The 21,720-nt window shown below is 46.8% G+C and overlaps 1 protein-coding gene across 2 annotated transcripts in view; it reads left to right on the top strand.

The window, feature by feature from the left end:
- The window catches only part of LOC147096239 (zinc-binding protein A33-like), a 143,399-nt gene that overhangs the window by 113,458 nt on the left and 8,221 nt on the right, over window positions 1-21,720 (top strand). The window contains exons 2-6 of one of the 2 annotated variants that reach the window (XM_085975085.1): window positions 17,030-17,536; window positions 18,641-18,736; window positions 18,829-19,062; window positions 19,968-19,990; window positions 20,082-20,197. In XM_085975085.1, the coding sequence (XP_085831211.1) occupies window positions 17,111-17,536; window positions 18,641-18,736; window positions 18,829-19,062; window positions 19,968-19,990; window positions 20,082-20,197 (895 nt within the window). In that variant the 5' untranslated portion in view covers window positions 17,030-17,110. The remainder of the gene's footprint in view (window positions 1-17,029; window positions 17,537-18,640; window positions 18,737-18,828; window positions 19,063-19,967; window positions 19,991-20,081; window positions 20,198-21,720) is intronic. The other variant, XM_085975086.1, reaches the window with a different exon arrangement.

Below are 21,720 nucleotides of genomic sequence, written 5' to 3' on the forward strand. Positions count from 1 at the left end.
TACATCCTAGGTACTTAAGGAAGTGGCCCTAGAAATAGTAGATGCATTGCTGATCATCTTCCAACATTCGATGGAATCTGGAACAGTACCCATGGATTGGAGGGTAGCTAATGTTACCCCACTATTCAAAAAAGGTGGTAGAGAGAAAACGGGGAATTACAGACCGGTAAGCCTGACATCGGTAGTGGGGAAAATGCTAGAGTCCATTATAAAAGATGTAATAGCAGAGCACTTGGAAAAAAGTGACTGGATCGGACAAAGTCAACATGGATTTACAAAAGGTAAATCGTGCTTGACCAATCTACAATTTTTTGAGGATGTAACTGGTAAAATAGATAAGGGAGAACCAGTGGATGTGGTGTATTTGGACTTTCAAAAGGCTTTCGATAAGGTCCCGCATAAGAGATTAGCATGTAAAGTTAAGGCACATGGGATTGGGGGCAAGGTATTGACTTGGATAGAGAACTGGTTGGCAGACAGAAAGCAAAGAGTTGGAATAAACTGGTCTTTTTCCGAGTGGCAGGCAGTGACTAGTGGGGTACCACAGGGATCGGTCCTTGGACCCCAGCTATTCACAATATATAATGATCTAGACAAGGGAACTAGATGTAATATCTCCAAGTTTGCAGACGACACAAAGCTGGGTGGGCGTGTGTGCTGTGAGGAGGATGCCGAGAAACTCCAGTATGATTTGGAGAGGTTGGGTGATTGGGCAGAAGCATGGCAGATGCAATATAACGTGGATAAATGCGAGGTTATCCACTTTGCTGTCAAAAACAGGAAGGCAGATTATTATCTGAATGGCAATAGATTGGGAGACGGGGAAGTGCAACGAGACCTGGGTGTCCTTGTGCACCAGTCGTTGAAGGTAAGCATGCAGGTGCAGCAGGTGGTTAAGAAGGCAAATGGTATGTTGGCCTTCGTAGCGAGAGGGTTTGAGTACAGGAACAAGGATGTCTTGCTGCAGTTGTACAGGGCCTTGGTGAGACCACATCTTGAGCATTGTGTGCAGTTTTGACCGCCTTACCTGAGGAAGGATGTTCTTGCCATGGAAGGAGTTCAGCGAAGATTTACCAGGCTGATACCTGGGATGGCAGGAATGACGTATGAGGAGCGATTGGGTCGATTGGGCTTATACTCGCTGGTGTTTAGAAGAATGAGAGGGGATCTCATTGAAACTTATAAAATTCTGACAGGACTGGACAGACTAGATGCAGGAAGGATGTTCCCGATGATCGCCAGGGGTCACAGTCTAAGGATAAGGGGTAAGCCATTTAGGACAGAAATGAGGAGGAATTTCTTCACCCAGAGAGTCGTGAACCTGTGGAATTCTCTACCACAGAAGGCAGTAGAGGCCAATTCATTAAATATATTCAAGAAGGAGTTGGATATATTTCTTGTGGCTAAAGGGATCAAGGGATATGGGGAGAGAAAGCGGGGACAGGGTACTGAATTTGTATGATCAGCCATGATCGCATTGAATGGCGGAGCAGGCTCGAGGGGCCGAATGGCCTACTCCTCCTATCTTTTTTTTCTAAGGGAGCTCCTCCGTCCACTTGTCACCTAACTCCCTGACTCACCCAATTCGCAGCACTCTGTTTAAACCGCGCTCAGTTTTCTTCTAATTTAGCCAAAACAATGGCCCTGAAATTCCACGGGGAGGGTTTCTCCCGATCTCCTGTTCGAACTTTGGTCGGAGATCCCTCACTTGCAGTCATTAACTGATTGAATTTAATGTAGTCTCGTCTAAGCTCCTGTTTCTGTAAATGGCAGAGTCTGGGGCCGCGCAGATTCACCAGAATGATACCGGGGCTAAAAGTGTTAAATGTATATTATCACAAACCAGAGGTTTACATACTGAAATAACTGATAAATTTAGTTAGATTTACATAGTGGCGTGAGGCACTCAAATGGGCTGGGACCTTCTACCCTCCCACTAGGAGGCTGGAATATGGGATTAGATTAGACAGGGCTTGATGGCCGGCATGGACACGATGGGCCGAAGGGCCTCTATCTGTGCTGTATTACTCTATGACTCTATGACTAGCAAAATTTTGTGATTTATTTGCAAAGAGAAAAACGAAAGACTTGCATTCAGGACGTCCCAAAGGGCTATACAGTCAATGAAGTACATTTTGAAAGTGTAGTCACTGTTGTAATTTAGGAAGCGCGGCAGCCAATTTGCGCACAGCAAGCGCCCACAAACAGCAATGTGATAATGACCAGATCATTTAGTTTTGTGATGTTGATTGAGGGAAAAATATTTGTCAGGACACCGGGGATAACTCCCCTGCTCCTCTTCGAAATAGTGCCATGGAATCTTTTAAGTCCATCTTAGAGAGCAGACGAGGCCTCGCTTTAACATGTCATCCGAAAGACAGCACCTCCGACAGTGCAGCACTCCCTCAGCACCACACTGGAGCATCAGCCTAGATGTTTGCGCTCAAGTCTCTGGAGTGGGACTTGAATCCACAGCCTTCTGACTGAGAGGAGAGAGTGTGGCCCACTGAGCCACAGCTGACACCTACGATAACGTCACTAACGGCTCCGATGCCTTTGGTGAGATTATCTGGAGATGCAATACATAAACCAGTGTAGTTTAGCTTGAAAGTCCTGGGCTGGGACCTTCCACCCTCCCTCTGGCAATTAATGGGCAGAACTGGGGTGAGTGGGTGGAAGTTTGGTTCTGGACACAGTCCACCTATTTTACGCCCATTGGATTTCCTGCCACACACGGACAGGCCTATTGAAATGATATTCAAAGGACCGAAGTATGTCACCAGATATATTTATAGCCATTTGACCCATATCAACGCTGGGTGCAAATGGCACCTGTTGATCTCTGGCACCCAGTTGTGAAGGAATAGCCATATTCAGAAAAATACACCATCCTATGAACTGAATTTTGACTTTATTAAAACATGACATACTGGGTCTGGAAGCCTTAACAATCAAAAGCTGTAAACAGCATACAAGCTTTTGAGATAAGATAAGTTGTTGACACTGAAACAATATCCCTATTGAAGCAGAGGGTTAGAGCTTCCAGAAAGTATGAGCTTTGGAGGGAACACAATGGAATGCCCAGTTAAAAGTATCATAAACCAACACTTCGGAAAGAAACACAAAGATTAATGAAACATGTGCCTTTGTAAAAATAACATCAAATGAATCACGGGAGGCACCGGCCATTACATTGTTTTCCTTTTAAACTTGGAACACCTAGGAGACACCAAATCTGGGGTACAACCAGCTAAGGTAAATAAGAGTTGCATAGATCACCCTAGTTGAGCTATTTTTAATTTACATGTTGCAAAAGATACAAACAGAAGCCCTTTGTAAGAATGGCATCAAATAGAACCACTGCTGTCATGTTTTTATGATAAGTTTGAAAACCTAAAGGAAAGACACGAGTCTGAATGTTACAAGCTGAGCTACCTGTAAGAATAAGATAAGTTGTTGACACCTGAGGATTGGGAGCAGTTTAGGATTCAGCAAAGGAGGACAAAGGGATTAATTAAGAGGGGGGAAATAAATTGAGAGTAAGCTTGCAGGAAACAAAAATTGAATGTAAAAGCTTTTATAGATAAGTGAAGCGAAAAAGATTGGTGAAGTCAAGCGTAGGTCGCTTGCAGTCAGAATCAGGGGAATTTATAATGGGGAACAAAGAAATGGCAGACCAATTAAATATATACTTTGGTTCTGTCTTCACAAAGGAGGACACAAATAACCTCCCAGAGATGTCTGGGAACATAGGGTCTAATGAGAGGGGGGAACTGAATGAAATCAGTATTTGTAGGGAAATGGTGTTAGGGAAATTGATGGGATTGAAGGCTGATAAATCCCCAGGGCCTGATAATCTACATCCTAGGTACTTAAGGAAGTGGCCCTAGAAGTATATAAGAACATAAGAAGCAGGAGTAGGCCATATGGCCCCTCGGGCCTGCTCCGCCATTCAATAGGATCATGGCTGATCTGAACCTAGACTCACATCCACTTCCCTGCCCGCTCTCCATAACCCTTAATGCCCTTATCAGCTAGGAAACTGTCAATCTCCGTTTTAAATTTATTTAATGTCGCAGCTGCCGCAGCTCTGAGGTAGCAAATTCCATAGATTTACTACCCTCTGAGTGAATAAGTTTCTCCTCATCTCAATTTTGAAACGGCAGCCCCTTATTCTAAGATTATTCCCCCTAGTTCTAGTCTCACCCATCAGTGGAAACATCCTCCCCGCATCCACCCGATCAAGCCCCCTCACAATCTTATATGTTTCGATAAGATCACCTCTCATTCTTCTGAATTCCAATGAGTAGAGGCCCAACCTACTCAACCTTTCCTCAAGTCAACCCCCTCACCTCCGGAATCAACCGAGTGAACCTTCTCTGAACTGCCTCGAGAGCAAGTATATCTTTTCTTAAATATGGAAACCAAAACTGTACGCAGTATTCCAGGTGTGGCCTCACCAGTACCCTGTATAACTGAAGCAAGACTTCCCTGATTTTATACTGCATCCCCCTTGCAATAAAAGCCAAGATTCCAAGTAGTAGATGCATTGCTGGTCATCTACCAAAATTCTATAGACTCTGTAACAGTTCCCATGGATTGGAGGTTACCTAATGTAACCCCAGAATTTAAAAAGTGTGGTAGAGATAAAACGGAATGGGATTGGGGGTAAGGTACTGTCTTGGATAGAGAACTGGTTGGCAGACAGGAAACAAAGAGTTGGAATAAACGGGTCTTTTTGTGAGTGGCAGGCAGTGACGAGTGGGGTACCGCAGCGATCTGTGCTAGGACCCCAGCTATTCACTATATATATAATATATATATATATATATATATATATATATATATATATAAATGATCTAGACAAAGCAACTAGATGTAATATCTCCAAGTTTGCAGAGGACTCCAAGCTGGGTGGGCGTGTGTGCTGTGAGGAGGATGCCGAGAAACTCCAGTATGATTTGGACAGGTTGGGTGATTGGGCAGATGCATGGCAAATGCAGTATAATGTGGACAAATGCGAAGTTATCCACTTCGGTGGCAAAAACAGGAAGCGAGATTATTATCTGAATGGCAATAGATTGGGAAAAGGGGAAGTGCAACGAGACCTGGGTGTCCTTGTGCACCAGTTGCTGAAGGTAAACATGCAGGTGCAGCAGGCATTTAAGAAGCCAAATGAGATGTTGGCCTTCATAGCGAGAGGATTCGAGTACAGGAACAAGGATGTCTTGCTGCAGTTGTACAGGGCCTTGGTGAGACCACACCTTGAGTATTGTGTGCAGTTTTGGTCGCCTTATCTGAGGAAGGATGTTCTTGCCATGGAGGGAGTGCAGTGAAGATTCACCAGACTGATACCTGGAATGGCAGGAATAACGTAGGAGGAGAGATTGGGTCGATTAGGCTTATATTTGCTAGAGTTTAGAAGAATGAGGGGATCTCATTGAAACTTATAAAATTCTAACAGGACTAGACAGACTGATGCAGGAAGGATGTTCCCGATGGTCGGGGAGTCCAGAACCAGGGGTCACAGTCTAACGATAAGGGGTAAGCCATTTAGGACAGAGATGAGGAGGAATTTCTTCACCCAGAGAGTGGTGAACCTATGGAATTCTCTGCCACACAGGGCAGTTGAGGCCAATTCATTAAATATATTCAAGAAGGAGTTGGATATATTTCTTGAGGCTAAAGGGGTCATGGGGTATGGGGAGAAAGCAGGGACCGAGTACTGAATTTGGATGATCAGCCATGATCTCATTAAATGGTGGAGCGGGCTCGAGGGGCCGAATGGCCTACTCCTGCTCCTATCTTCTATGTTTATATGTAATAGCAGAGGTGAATAGAAAAATGACTAGATATAATTAGCTTACATCTGCAGAAAATTCAAAGGATATACCAGTGGGAAAAAAAGTATAAATATAGAACTTTCAAATAGGAAGACAGAATTCGCTGGAATGGGCAAAGCGATTCTTGGATTCAGAGGCTCTGTAAGCCTACAACTCTGAGTCTCGGGTATCAAAGGTATTTGATTTTGGTGGATATCCTGGAATATAGACTAAGAAATGTAACAATGTAATGAAGTTAAGATTTGAGAATAAGGATCTCTGAGAATAAGAATTGTAAGCTATTTGTTTTTGGAACTGTTAAAGTTGCGATTGAATCACCAGCTGTAAACTACATGTCGGTTCTTTAATAAATCTATATATTTTTAGTATTGCCTCACATAGTACTTCTGTATCAAACTCGCGAACTCAATCTCTGTACATTCTTTGGTGAGGGGTTGCAGAATTCTGGGGGAGTTTTCCGGACCCTCATAAGATCCGGAAGATTACAGTCTAGTTAAACTTATTAAAAGTGCTATCTGGAGGACGGTAACATCTTCAGGCTGTTCCTTTCCTTTAGGGAGCGATAGTCTGGACCTTTAGACCCAATTAAGCGTCTTTTAGGATTCAGCTACCTCTAACTTTAGTTGAAGGTGAACGTCTGGGGAATACGCCTGATCCGGGGTGGCCCAAAAGGGGCTAGGAGTAGTAATTATCCCTTCACAGTGTTGCTATGGGTGGTGCGAGGGACATTTAATATTCAGCGTTGTGATTGCTTAAAATCACATGAATTTGTCTCTGAAATATACACCCGGCGGAACTGAGGCTTGCCAGGGCCGGTGCAGCCATTCTCCATTTCCCCTTTCCCCTCCCACCCACTCCTACACACACTCCAGCTGGACTCCCGGGTTGGGACTTGCGAGCCGGGCAAAGTTGTGTAAATGACTGAAGCTGGAAGAGCAGCCGGGGTGAGAGGCGCCTATGTGCGGGAGGCAGCAGTCCCACCATGCTGGTGAGGGCTGAGAGTAGGTTCCAAAACACAATGGGATAGAATTCCGTCCGGCGGGGAGGATTGCAGCCAATGACAGAACCTGCCCAGATTCTCCTTCCATTCAAGTGAATGTAAGAAAGTCTGATATACCTATCAATTCATTCAATGAAAAGCGACGAGTTAAGATAGTAACTATAGGTTTTTATTGGCTAAATAACAGAGCCCACCCTCGTGGGTGATCGGTTCCAACAAGGAAGAATACTAGCCAAGCAGTCACCTTTATACCTGGGCAAGCAGGCGGAGCCATGGGCGGAGTCAGCTGAGGTATGCCTAGGTATAACAGCATGCGTGGCAAGAGGTAACCTTGTGTAGTGATAACAACAGTGTAAACAGTGATAACAGTGTAACAATAGTGAACGGTTGTGAACGATAACAGTGGTTTACCACGTTCACCCCTTGTTTAAAATTGAGTCCGGCAGGGTAAAGTGTACTACCAGTTCGTGTATGTCAGTCTATCAGGAGGCCTCGTAAGCCTTTCTGACCGGCGCAGCAGCGGCGGCGGTGGTGCAGTAGCCGATGTTAATGCTGGTGTCTGCGTGGTCGACGAAGGCCCCTGGGGTTCCGGCATGCCGCCTACAGGAGCTGGATTTGGGGGAGTGGTGGGGGATAACGGTGGTGTCTCGGGTGCCCGGTCTTGCAAGGAGACTGTGTCCTCCCGCCCGTCTGGGTATTCCACATAGGCATACTGGGGGTTGGCGTGTAGGAGGTTCACCCTCTCGACCAGGGGGTCCGTTTTATGGGTCCTCACGTGCTTCCGCAGCAGGACGGGCCCCGGAGAAGTCAGCCATGTTGGTAGCGAGGTTCCCGTAGTCGACTTCCTGGGGAAAACAAACATTTGCTCATGAGGGATGGCGTTAATGGCGGTACAAAGCAGTGACCGGATGGAATGGAGCGCTGCCGGGAGGACTTCCTGCCAGCGAGAGGTTGGGAGGCCCTTAGACTTTAGGGCTAAGAGGACGGCCTTCCAAACTGTCGCGTTCTCTCTTTCCACCTGGCCGTTCCCCCGGGGGTTGTAGCTGGTGGTCCTGCTCGCAGCAATACCTCTCGCGAGCAGGAACTGGCGAAGTTCCTCGCTCATGAAGGATGAGCCCTGGTCGCTATGTATATAGTTCGGGAACCCGAACAAGGCGAAGAGGTCGTTCAGGCATTTGATGACCGTGGTACTGGTCATGTCTGGGCAGGGGATGGCGAAGGGTAAACGGGAGTACTCGTCAATAATGTTGAGGAAGTACACATTACGATCAGAGGACGGGAGGGGCCCCTTAAAATCGATGCTCAAGCGCTCGAAGGGGCGGGTGGCCTTGATCAGGCTTGCTCTGTCCGGCCTATAGAAATGCGGTTTGCATTCGGCACAGACTTGGCCGTTCCTGGTCATGGTCCTGACCTCCTCGATGGAGTAGGGCAGGTTGCGGGCCTTAATGAAGTGGTAAAGTCTAGTGACCCCGGGGTGGCAGAGGTCGTTGTGGAGGGTCCGCAGTCTATCACCTTGCGCGTTGGCGCATGTACCTCGTGATAGAGCATCTGGGGGCTCGTTGAGCTTACCAGGCCGGTACAAGATATCGTACTCGTAGGTGGAGAGCTCAATTCTCCACCTCGATCTTGTTGTTCTTGATTTTGCCCCTCAGCCTGTTATTAAACATAAAAGCAACCGAACGCTGGTTGGTGAGGAGGGTAAATCGTTTGCCTGCCAGGTAATGCCTCCAGCGTCGTACCGCTTCCACAATCGCCTGGGCCTCCTTCTCGACAGAAGAGTGTCGGATCTCAGGGCCCTGGAGGGTCCTTGAGAAGAAGGCCACAGGTCTCCCCGCCTGGTTAAGGGTTGCAGCTAGGGCGAAGTCGGATGCATCGCTCTCCACTTGGAAAGGGATGGACTCATCCACTGCGTGCATTGTGGCCTTCGCAATGTCTCCTTTTATGAGGGAGAAGGCTGCGCATGCTTCTGCTGTCAGGGGGAAGGAGGTGGACTTCATGAGGGGTCTGGCTTTGTCCGCATAATTGGGCACCCATTGGGCATAGTAAGCGAAGAGCCCCAGGGTTCTCTTCAGTGCCTTTTGACAGTGGGGAAGGGGAAGCTCCATGAGGGGGCGCATTCTTTCGGGGTCGGGGCCGATGACTCCGTTCTCTACTACGCAGCCGAGGATGGCGAGGCGCGAGGTGTTAAACACACATTTCTCCTTATTGTAAGTGAGGTTCAGCCGTTGGGCCGTACGGCGGAATTTCTCCAGATTAACATCGTGGTCCTGCTGGTCGTGGCCGCAGATGGTGACGTTATCTAGATAAGGAAACGTGGCCTGCAGCGCGTTCTGGTCAACCGTCCGGTCCATCTCCCTTTGGAAGACCGAAACCCCGTTGGTGACGCCGAAGGGAACCCTAAGGAAGTGGTAGAGGCGGCCATTCGCCTCGAAGGCGGTATACTGGCGGTCCTCAGGGTGGATAGGGAGTTGGTGATAGGCCGACTTAAGGTCGATGGTGGAGAATACCCGGTACTGTGCAATCTGGTTGACCATGTCAGATATGCGGGGGAGGGGGTATGCGTCCAGCTGGGTGTACCGGTTTATGGTTGGGCTGTAGTCGATGACCAGGCGGTTTTTATTGCCGGTCTTAACGACTACGACCTGGGCACGCCAGGGGCTGGTGCTCCCCTCGATGATGCCCTCCTTCAGGAGATGCTGCACCTCAGTGCTAATAAAAGCTCTGTCCCCGGCGCTGTACCACCTGCTCTTGGTAGCGACGGGTTTACAGTCGCGGGTGAGGTTAGCGAACAAGGAGGGGGGCGGGACTTTGAGAGTGGAGAGGCCGCAGGTGGTATGCGGCGGGCGGTTTAAAAACTTCTGGTTGTAGACTGTGAGTGGGGGGGGAGGGGTCCACCATATGCCAAAGTGACACTTTGGAGGTGGCATTGGAAATCCAGCCCTAGTAGGATGGCAGCGCAGAGCTGGGGCAAGACGAGAAGTTTAAAGTTTTTATATTCCGTGCCCCTAACCGACAGGGTCACCACACAGTATCCGCTGACGTCTGTTGAATGGGACTTCGACGCCATCGAGATCCGATGGCGCGTTGGCCGGACAGTGAGGGAGTAGCAGCGCACCGTGTCTGGGTGAATAAAACTCTCCGTGCTCCCGCTGTCGAACAGGCAGGTCGTGGCGTGGCCGTTTACCTCGATGTCCATCATGGACCTGGACAGATGATGCGGGAGAGCTTGGTCAAGCGTGACGGAGGCCAGTGTATGGCTGAGTGAGCTGCTGTCGTCGGCAGGTGAGGCGGTGGTCGGGTCTGGAGACAACATGGTGGCCGAGTGCGGCGAACAAAATGGCGGAGAAGATGGCCGCCCCCACGACTCACATGAGGCACTGCTGGCGTCTGTGGCCTTGATCAAAGATGGCCACCCCCACAACTCACATGAGGCACTGCTGGCGTCTGTGGCTTTCCCTCTGCAGGCGTTCGCGAAGTGGCCTTTTTTTCTGCAGCCGGAGCAGGTCGCGTTCCTTGCAGGGCAGCGCGCCCTTTGATGTCTCGCCTGGCCACAGAAATAGCAGTTGGCGGCCCGATCACGGGGCTCCGCTGCCGCAGCAGGTCCTGGGGGTGGCGGTCCCGATCGATTCCGGGACACCGACGCCGTAGTAGGTCCCAGGGGCGGCGGTGCGAGGGGTATTGCGGCCGGAGTCGGGCCCGAGTCCCATGGTCGCGCAGCACTGTACCCGGAGTACGCCTCGAGGTCCCGATGGGCCACTTCCAGGGAGCGAGCGAGGGCTGTAGCTGCTTTCAAGTCGAGGTCCTTTGATTCAAGCAGTCTTTGCCATGAGTAGTCGGACCGAAGGCCTTTCACGAAGGCATCACGGATATTTCCTTCAGCATGTTGTGCAGCCGATACAGCTTTAAAGTCACAGTCCCTGCCGAGTGTTTGTAGCGCCCGTAAAAATTCATCTACAGACTCTCCTGGCTGTTGCGAGCGGGATCTTAGGAGATGTCTGGCATACATTGAATTTACTGGGCTCCGGTACTGCTCTTTTAGCAGGTCGAGGGCCTCCTCGTATGTATCAAGGTCCCGGATGAGTGCAAATACTTTAGGGCTCACCTGGGCGGTCAGAACTCTTAGTTTGTCGGCTTCCGATGGCACGCCGGAGGCTACCAGGTAGGATTCAAAGCAGCTCAGCCAGTGATCGAAGTCGAGGGCTGAATTCGCTGCCTGTGGGTTTAGATCCAGGTACGGCGGACGGAGGGCTCGCAGCCAAGTCGGCTGCTGGGGCTGGTCAGTCATTTAAAAATTTAGCCAATAAAATTGATATACCTATCAATTCATTCCATGAAAAGCGACGAGTTAAGATAGTAACTATAGGTTTTTATTGGCTAAATAACAGAGCCCACCCTCGTGGGTGATCGGTTCCAACAAGGAAGAATACTAGCCAAGCGGTCACCTTTATACCTGGGCAAGCAGGTGGAGCCATGGGCGGAGTCAGCTGAGGTATGCCTAGGTATAACAGCGTGCGTGGCAAGAGGTAACCTTGTGTAGTGATAACAACAGTGATAACAGTGTAACAATAGTGAACGGTTGTGAACGATAACAGTGGTTTACCACAAAGTCCCGCTGGGCTGTGTAAGGGGTGTAGGAGCCCCCACGCCAGATTTTCCTTTCTGTGCTTCACCCAGGTGCTGCTTAACACACTGGCAGTAAAATAAAAATATATTCCAATGTTGGATATTGTGAAAGATATGGAACATTTTGCAGAATAGAGTCACAGACAATATCTCTGCAATAAAACAAGTCATTTATTTCAAATCAACATTGGTCTCTGCTCTCACCCTTCCCCCTTTACCCTCTATTTTCCCAGCCCCACTAAAGCCTGTTTATCTCTCAGTCCAATGAAGGGTACATCCCAAAACGTCGTATCCTGTGTTTTCTCCATGCTGGATTGGCTCGAGTGCCCTTCCTGTAGGGGGAAGCGCTTAAAGTTCAAGCCCAATAGGAAGTCGTTTCACCCACTCCCATTTTCCGCTGGTCTGTCCCACAGTACTTGCCCCACACCCTGTGATGTACTTAAGAACATAAGAAATAGGAGTAGGTGTAGGCCATTCGGCCCTTCGTGCCTGCTCCGCCATTCAATGAGAGCATGGCTGATCTTCTGCCTCATTTCCATTCACCGGCCTTATCACGATATCCCTTGATGCCGTTACTAGTCAGAAATCTATCGACTTCTGTTTTGAATATGCCCAATGACTGAGCTTCCACAGCCCTCTGGGGTAGAAAATTCCAAAGATTCACCACCCTCGGTGTGAAGAAATTTCTTCTCATCTCAGTCCTTAATGCCCTGTCCTTTATCCTGAGGCTGTTGCCCCTGGTTCTAGACTCCCCAGCCAAGGGAAACATTCTCCCAGCATCCACCCTATCAAGCTCTGTAATAATATGGTATGCTTCAATGAGATCCCCTCTCATTCTTCTGAATTCAAGAGAATACTGGCCCAATTTACTCAATCTCTTATACGACAGTCCCGCCATCCCAGGAATCAATCTCGTGAACCTTCGTTGCACTCCCTCTATGGCAAGTATATCATTCTTTAGGTAAGGAGACCAAAATTGTACACAGTACTCCAGGTGTGGTCTCACCAAGGCCCTATATAATTGGAGTAAGACTTCTTTACTCCTGTACTTAAATCCTCTTGTAATGAAGGGAGGCATATCATTTGCCTTCCTAATGGCTTGCTGCACCTGCACATTCACTTTCAGTGACTCATGTACAAGGGCACCCAAGTCCCTTTGAGCATCTGCATTCCCCAATCTTTCACCATTTAGGAAATACTCTGCCTTTCTGTTTTTTCTACTAAACTGGATAACTTCACATTTATCCATATTATTATAATCCATCTGCCATGTTCTCACCTACTCACTGAGCCTGTCAAGATCCCCATTGAAGCCTCTTCACATCCTCTTTGCAACTGACACTGCCACCTAGCTTTGTGTCATCAGCAAATTTGGAAATGTTAGTTAGTCCTCTCATCCAAATCATTGATATAGATTGTGAATAGCTGGGGCCTAAGCACCAATCCTTGCGGTATCACAATAGTCACAGCCTACCATCCTGAAAAAGTCCAGTTTATCCCTACTCTGTTTTCTGTCTGTTAACCAATTCTCAATCCATGCTAGTATATTGCCCCCAATTCCATGTGCCCTAATTTTGTTCACCAACCTCTTGTGTGGGACCTTATCGAAGGTCTTCTGAAAATCCAAATACACCACATCTACTGGTTCCCCTTTGTCTACTGCACTAGTTACATCCTCAAAGAACTCCAATAGGTTTGTCAAACAGGATTTCCCTTTCATAAATCCATCTTGACTCTGCCCAATCTTGCTATTAGTTTCTAAGTGCCCAGTTATTGCATCCTTTATAATTGCAGCATTTTCCCAACTACTGATGTGAGGCTACCAGGTCTGTAGTTCCCCGTTTTCTCTCTCCCTCCTTTCTTAAATAGCGGGGTTATGTTTGTTATCCTCCAATCTGCAGGAACCGTTCCGAAATGGAAGATGACAACCAATGCGTCTGCTATCCCAATGGCCACCTCTTTCAAAACCCTAGGATGTAGGTCATCTGGTCTTTGAGATTTATCAACTTTTACTCCCATTAATTTTGCTAGTACTGTTTTTTACTAATCATTTCTTTAAGTTCCTCATTCTCGCCACACCCTTTGTGTTCTCGTATTTCTGGGAGGTTTTTTGTGTCTTCCTCCGTGAAGACAGAAACAAAGTATTTATTTAATTTCTGTCATTTCCTCATTCCCCATTATAAATTCTCCCGTCTCTGACTGTAAAGGACCTGCATTTACCTTCGCCAGTCTTTTCCTTTTCACATACCTTTTTACAATCCGTTTTTATATTTTTCGCTAGTTTGTGCTCATATTCCATTTTCCCTTTCTTTATCAATTTCTTGGTCCCCCTTTGCTGATTTCTAAAAGTTCCCAGTCCTCAGGCTGACCGCTTTTACTGGCAACTTTATAAGCTTCCTCCTTTGACTTAATACTAGCTTTTTAATTTATTTTGTTAGCCATGGTTGGATCACTTTTCCTTTTGGGTTTTTATGCCCTAGAGGAATATATATTTGTTGTAAATTATGCATTATTTCCTTGAATGTTAGCCATTGTATGTCCACCTTCATACCTTTTAGTGTAGTCTCCCAATCTACCATGGCCAACTTGTCCCTCATACCCTTGTAGTTTCCTCTGTTTAGATTGAAGACCTTAGTTTCAGATTGGACTACATCACTCTCAAACTTAATATAAAATTCAATCATCTTATGGTCACTTGTCCCTAAAGGCCCCTTTACCACAAGGTTATTGATTAGCCCTTTCTCGTTACACAGTACCAGATTCAGAATAGCCTGTTCCCTGGTTGGTTCCTCCACATACTGATCCAGGAAACCATCTCTCATGCATTCCATGAATTCGTCCTCCACACCATTAGTGGTAATTTGATTTGCCCAGTCAATATGTAGATTAAAGTCCCTCATGATTACTGTATTGCCCTTGTTACATGCACTTCTAATCTCTTGATTGATACTGTGACCTACGTTACCACTACTGTTTGGCACATACACAACTCCCAGATGTTTTCTGCCCTTTGCTGTTTCTTCGCTCCACCCAAACTGATTCCAGTTCTACATCACGATCTGCCAAGCCAAGATCTTTTATCTCTAATGTACTGATCTCACCCCTTATTAACAGCGCTACGCCACCTCCTTTTCCTTTTCATCTGTCCTTCCTAAATGTTGAGTACCCTGAAACATTCAGTTCCCAGCTTTGGTTACCCTGCAACCATGTCTCTGTAATGGCAATTACATCATACCCATTTACTTCTATTAGTGCCATTAATTCATCCACCTTGTTGCGAATGCTACGTGCATTTAGATAAAGTGCCTTCAACTTTGCCTGTTTAATATTTTTCTGCACTTTGACCCTCTTTACTGTTGGCCTTTGTTTCTGCTCCATACTAGCTTTGCTGACTACTTTTCTAACTTGCACTTCCAGCTTTGTTTCTCTCTGTTCTGGATCCACACTTAGGTTCCCAGCCCCCTGTCAAACTAGTTCAAATCCTTCCCAACAGCACTAGCAAACCCCCTGCGAGGATATTGGTCCCGGTTCTGCCGAGATGTAACCCGTCCAGCTTGTACAGGTCCCACCTTCCCCAGAATCGGTCCCAATGCCTCAGGAATTTAAATCCCTCCCTCCTACACCATCTCTCCAGCCACACATTCATCTGGTCTACTCTCCTATTTCTGCTCTCGCTAGCATGTGGCACTGGGAGTAATCCTGAGATTACTACCTTTTGAGGTCCTGCTTTTTAATTTATTTCCTAGCTCCCTATATTCTGCTTGCAGGACCTCGTCCTTCTTTCTATCTGTCGTTGGTACCGATATGGACCACGACCTCTGGCTGTTCACCCTCCCCCTTCAGAATGTCCTGCAGCCGCTCAGTGACATCCTTGACCCTGGCACCAGGGAGGCAACATACCATCCTGGAGCCATGTCTGCGGCCACAGAAACATCTATCTGTTCCCCTTACGATAGAATCCCCTATCACTATTGCTCTCCCACTCTTTTTCCTCCCCTCCTGTGCAGTTGAGGCACTTGTAGTGCCACGGACTTGGCTCTTGTTGCATTCCCCAGAGAAACCATTTCTCCCAGCAGTATCCAAAATGGAAATTCTGTTGGAGAGGGAGATGGACTCCTGCACTACCGCCCTAGTTCTTTTACTCTGTCTGGCGGTCACCCATTCCCTTTCTGCCTGTGCACTCTTTACCTGCGGTGTGACCACCTCGTTAAACGTGCTACCCACGAAGATCTCAGCCTCGCGGATGCTCCACAGTGACTTCAGCTGCAGCTCCAGCTCTGAAACGTGGATTTCGAGTAACTGCAGCTGGAGATACTTCCTGCACACGTGTTCACCCGCGTATCCCTCTATTCCCTTCTCCCTCGTGTATGCATCAAGCCTCCCTTTCAATGCATCAATGCCCTCTACTGCATACACTCCATGTGGCAGTGAGTTCCACATTCTCACTGCTCTCTGTGTAAAGAAATTCCTCCTAATATTGGAGGAAAGATGTCACTCCAAGTCCTTCCACAATCAGTTGATGTTTGTTTCTGGGCCAGTGTCCCTGGGAAGGATCCATTGAGCCCAGAGGCATGTGTTATGGAGTTTCCTGGGAGGACCCGGCCTCGACAGAGAATCCACTGCAGCTTCTCTCCAGACTTCCTCTGCAAACACACATTCCAGAAGCAGGTGGGCAGCCGCCTCTGCCCCAGTGGTAGGTGTCAGCTGTGGCTCAGGGGGAGCGCTCTCACCTCTGAGTGCGAGGATTGTGGGATGAAGTCCCACTCCATAGGCTTCATCACATAACCCAGGATAACATTCCGGAGCAGCACTGAAGAATCCGCACTGTCAAATGGTGCCGCCTTTCGGTGAGACGGTAAACAGTGGCGCGGTCTGCCCTCTCAGGTGGGTGTAAAATACGGCACTATTCCGAAGAGAAGGGGAGTTCTCCTGATGGCCTGAGCAATATTTATCCCTCAACCAACATGTGAAAAATAGGTGCTCTGGTAATTTCTTTCATTGCTGTTTGTGGGACCTTGCTGTGCTCGCTTTGGCTGATGTGTTTCGCTACACCACAAAAGTGTCTACACTTCAAAACTACTTCATGGGCTGTGAATCACTTTGGGACGTCCTGAGGTGGTGAAAGACGCGCTAGAAATAAAAATATTTCCTTTCTTTCTAGCAGATTTGTCTTTTCACTTACAGCGATTCTCTGTACCTGTCACCTGATATCACTCCTTGACATTTGTGGCACTTTGTGTTTAAGGGTGAGCGGCTGCAATCATTAACAATTCAGTTTATGGATCTCTATCACACACCGTGTGTCACCAGAGGGTTTGTAGTCGGCAGTGAGTTCGGTCTGGAGCAAAGTGCCCTGGAATCTCGATCCCGCCCATCTCCGCCTCCCTCCCTCCCCCCACTGCCAACACTCCAGGAACCTTCAGCGTCCTGGCCAGGTTTCAATTATTCCCCTCCGTGTTCCAACCCTGTTTGTCCTTCACACTGCTTTAGGTTGTGTCTCCCTGTGTAAAAGTCGACGGGAGACATAGACGGATTTATAATAATAATTCTCTGATTATTGCAGTGAACTTCATTGGGAAATCGCTGAACTGAAGCTGTTCGGCAGCAGAGAAACATCCAAAGTGAAAGCGGTTTGAATCGGGAAATGCTGAGGGTGAACATGGCTTCCAGACAGCAGGCCGAGAGTTGGACCGAGGATTTAAATTGTTCCATTTGTCTTGATTTCTTCACCGACCCGGTTTCACTGGATTGTGGGCACAACTTCTGCCGCTCCTGTATCACACGGTTTTGGGCAAAGAAGCGGAGCATCTCCTGCTCGGAATGTAGAGAGGAGTTTCCGGGAAAAAAACTCGAGGTTAATCGGGCCTTAGCGAGTCTGGCCGAGAAAGCTCGAAAATTAACCCTGAATCCGAAAGAGAAGGAAAGTAAACTTCACTGTGAGGAACATCAGGAAGAACTGAAGCTGTTTTGTGAAACTGACAAGAAATTGATCTGTCTGATTTGTAGAGATGCGCGGGAACACAGAGACCACCGCTTCATGTCCATTAAAGAAGCTGTTGGAATCTACAAGGTAAAAGGGAACAGATTTACATAACATAAGAAATAGGAGCAGGAATAGGCCACTTGGCCCCTCGAGCCTGCTCCACCATTCAATAAGATCATGGCTGATTTTGGGCTCAAAGCTACTTCCTCGCCGCTCTCCTTAACCCTTCACTCCCTTATCTTGCAAAAATCTGTCTATCTCCACCTTTAATTTAATGACCCAGCCTCCATGGCTCTCTGGGGCAGAGAATTCCACAGATTTACGACCCTCTGAGAGAAGAAATTCCTCCTCATCTCAGTTCTAAAAGGGCGACCCTTTATTCTGAAACTGTGCCCCCGAGTTCTAGATTTCCCCACGAGGGGAAACATCCTCTCTGCATCTACCTTGTTGAGCCCCCTCAGTATCTTATATGTTTCAATAAGATCACCTCTCATTCTTCTAAATTCCAATGAGTATAGGCCCAACCTGCTCAACCTTTCCTCATAAGTCAACCCCCTCATCTCTGGAATTAACCTAGTGAATAGTCTCTGAACTGTCTCCAATGCAAATATATCCTTCCTTAAATAAGGGGAACAAAACTGTACGCAGTACTCAAGGTGTGGTCTCACCAATACCCTGTGCAGTTGTAGCAGGACCTCCCTGCTTTTATACTCCAACCCCTTTGAAATAAAGGCCAACATTCCATTTGCCTTTTTGATTACTTGCATGCTAACTTTTGTGTTTCATGCACAAGGACCCCCAGGTCCCTCTGAACTGTAGCATTTTGTAATCTCCATTTAAATAATAATTTGCTTTTTTATTTTTCCTGCCAAAGTGTATAACCTCGCACTTTCCCACGTTATACTCCATCTGCCAAATGTTTGCCCACTCACTTAGCCTGCCTATGTCCCTTTGTAGGTTCTTTGAGTCCTCTGCACAACTTGTTTTCCCACCCATCTTTGTATCATCCGCAAACTTGGCTACATTACACTTGGTCCCTTCATCCAAGTCATTAATGTAGATTGTAAATAGTTGAGGCCCCAGCACCGATCCATGTGGCGCCCCACTCGTTACCGTTTGATCACCTGATTAATTCATCACATTTTCATAGTCTAACACTTTTATTCTGTGATTTTTCTCTCACAATCCCAGGATCAGCTGAAATCTTCCTTAGATTCTCTCACAGAGAAGAAATCGGCGGTTCTAGAAACTAAATTAAAACAGAAACAGCAGATTTCCGCAGTTAGGGTAAGGTCTCTCTGCTGATTTTCTGGGATCTCGGTTAGGTTTGTTCCCTTTATCATGGTACATTAATTATGTTTCACATTTCATTTCGGTAGGAACAGTCGAGCAGTCTGCAGACCCGCATCACATCCGAGTTCGCTAAAATGCACCAGATTCTCACTGAGAAAGAGCAGCGTTTAATCAGATATCTCAGGGAACAAGAGGGGGAGATTCTAGAAACAATGAAGAAAAACCTCCGAGAAATTCAAGAGAATTTAAAGTCTATTCAGGAGAAACTCTCAAAGTTGCAGAAACAGATGGAGCAAAAAGACGGGCTGACATTTCTGAAGGTGAGGATTATATTGCGGGTTAGTTCAGTGAAACTTCAGAATCACAAAATAACCGATGATAACTGAAATAAATGCAGCATTTGCTGAATAATTCGAAACTGATTTAAACCGATTGTTTTGTCTATTCTGGGGTGGTTCTGCTATTGTCACCAAACTACCCAGCTCCCGCACTGTCCGCAGAATCCCGGGAATGTCTGCAACCTCCCGGGAATGAGTTGTCGTGATCTTGATATTTTGCTTGTAATTATTTCCGTGTTGCGCAAGTTTAATATTTTCCTGGCACTCAGATTGCAATCCAGTTACAGTTCCATGTTGTGAGTGTGTGGGTGTGTCTGGTGCAGTGGGTGTGAGAGTCACTGTGTCTGTGAGTGCCACTGATGTTGAGTTCCAGTATCTGACACACAAATCAGGCTTTTCAACTACTTGCAATGATAGAATCCCACAGGCACAAAAGGCCCATTGTGCCTGTGCCGGCTCTTTGAAAGAGCTGTGCAATTAGACCCACACCCCCTGCTCTTTCCCCCTAGCCCTGCAATGTTTTACCTTTTCAAGTCTATTTCCAATTCCCATTTGAAAATCGCTTTTAAATCTGTTTCATCCACCCTGTCAGTCAGGGCATTCCAGATCATCACAAGTCATTGTTAAATAAATTCCCACCCTCTTTATTTTGCTAGTTTTTAAAGATTTATGAATGTGATCCCCCAGGTCTCTCTGTCCCGGCACCACATTTAAAACTGTATCGTTTAGTTTATTTTGCCTCTCCTCATTATTCCTTCTAAAATGCATCACTTCACATTTCTCTGTTAAATTTTATCTGCCCTGTGTCTGCTCATTTCACCAGCCTGTCTGTGTCCTCCTGAAGCCTTTTACTGTCCTCCTCACTGTTTGTGTTTTATTTATTTCAGGAGGAAGCTTGTCGGAAGAGGAGGTGAGACATGCTCTTTACTGAAACTTTACTGAAAATAAATCAGAAAAATGTTTAATGTCGATTTATAACATCAACTGTTCAATATTTACAGGATTAGTGAGGATGATCAAGTACTGTTAGTAGCAGATGGTGCCCTGTCTATCGGAAAGTTCAATGGCCCTTTGCAGTACACAGCGTGGAGAGAAATGATAGACGCCATTCACCCCGGTAAAACTCTTATATTCATTTCCATTATTTATACATCCAGCTGCAAATAGACTGAAAGGGCTCCCGGACCCCAGATTAATGATCACTGATGTCCGTGTCCAGTCTGGAAGTCAGGAGTCTTTGCTCTGGATAAGGGAGGGCTTGGGATGAACTTATTGAAGTTTTCAAGATCCTAAATCGCAGGGAGAAGATGAATATCCACAGGTTTAACACAGTCACAGACTCTAGAACAAAGTAGGGATAGTCTCAAACTGAGAAAAGGGAAGGTGAAAAGGCAGTTTTGATTGAGCGAGGTTGGGTTTTTGAGTGACCCCATTGATCGGGCAGACAGTGAGCCCACTGCTTGATATCGCGCCTTTCAGGACGTCCCAAAGCGCTTTACAGCCAATGAAGAGTTTTTAAAGTTTAGTCACTGTTGTAATGTAGGAACTGCCACAACCAATTTCTGCACAGCAAGCTCCCACAAGATAATGACCAGATGACCTGTTTTGGTGATGTTGGTTGAGGTACAAATATAGGCCAGGACACCGGAGAGAACTAACTCCTTGCGCTGGATTCCTATTTGGCGGCTGCGACACCATATCCCGGCGGGCCTTGGTGGGAAGCACCGCGTGTGATTTTTCCCTCATTACTGCTCCGTTTACACTTTAAATCCGGGCGACAGTGAGACGTAAATCACTCCCAAATACTTTATGCGGAGGGTATGGAAAGTAAGGGAGGCAGAGTTGTCTGAAGGTATCAGCAGCTTCAAGAGAGTTTAATCAGAAGCTGGCAAAAAACTGTAAACCCAAATAGGACTGAGCTGCCTGGGCTTGGAGAGTGGAATTGTGAGGGCTGAGGAGAGGGGAGGTCTAATTTGGACCCCCTGCCCTATTGGACACCCTGCCCTATATCACAGCAGAAAATACACTTCAAAAGTAATACATTGTGTGAAGTGCTTTGAGACATTTGTCAGGAGCATTAGAAATGTCAGTTTCTCCTTCAGATGTAATTGCAGTGTATTTATTTCCAGTGCATCCCTTATGCTGGACTTTGTCTTACCTGTGAAATATTTTACTCTCAACAGTACTTTCCTTGTGGCCTTTGAAAACAGCTGCTTAAACCCGAGTTTAGAACCACGCTAGAAAGTCATCGCATCACCTTTGAAAGCAGCTTCACACAGTGACACTAATCCCATCATCACTCACTTCCACCTAGACCCTCACCCACTTTCTCTGATCTGGTTTGAGTTATTCACAGTTCTTACATTGATGTGAATTTAAGAACTGAAGTATGTTCTGATATTTTATACCAATATTCCTACTGGATAAAACATCAACGTTCGGTTCAATGTTTGGTATTTTTATTTTTATTCTCTCGCTGCATTAAGAACATAAGAACATAAGAAGTAGGAGCAGGAGTAGGCCATACGGCCCCTCGGGCCTGCTCCGCCATTCAATAGGATCATGGCTGATCCGAACCTAGACTCACCTCCACTTCCCTGCCCGCTCCCCATACCCCTTAATTCCCTTATCAGCTAGGAA

Source organism: Somniosus microcephalus, unplaced genomic scaffold (genome assembly GCF_052327205.1).
Source record: "Somniosus microcephalus isolate GS21.2 unplaced genomic scaffold, FLI_Smic_1.0 unresolved_chr1, whole genome shotgun sequence".
Classification (NCBI taxonomy): domain Eukaryota; kingdom Metazoa; phylum Chordata; class Chondrichthyes; order Squaliformes; family Somniosidae; genus Somniosus; species Somniosus microcephalus.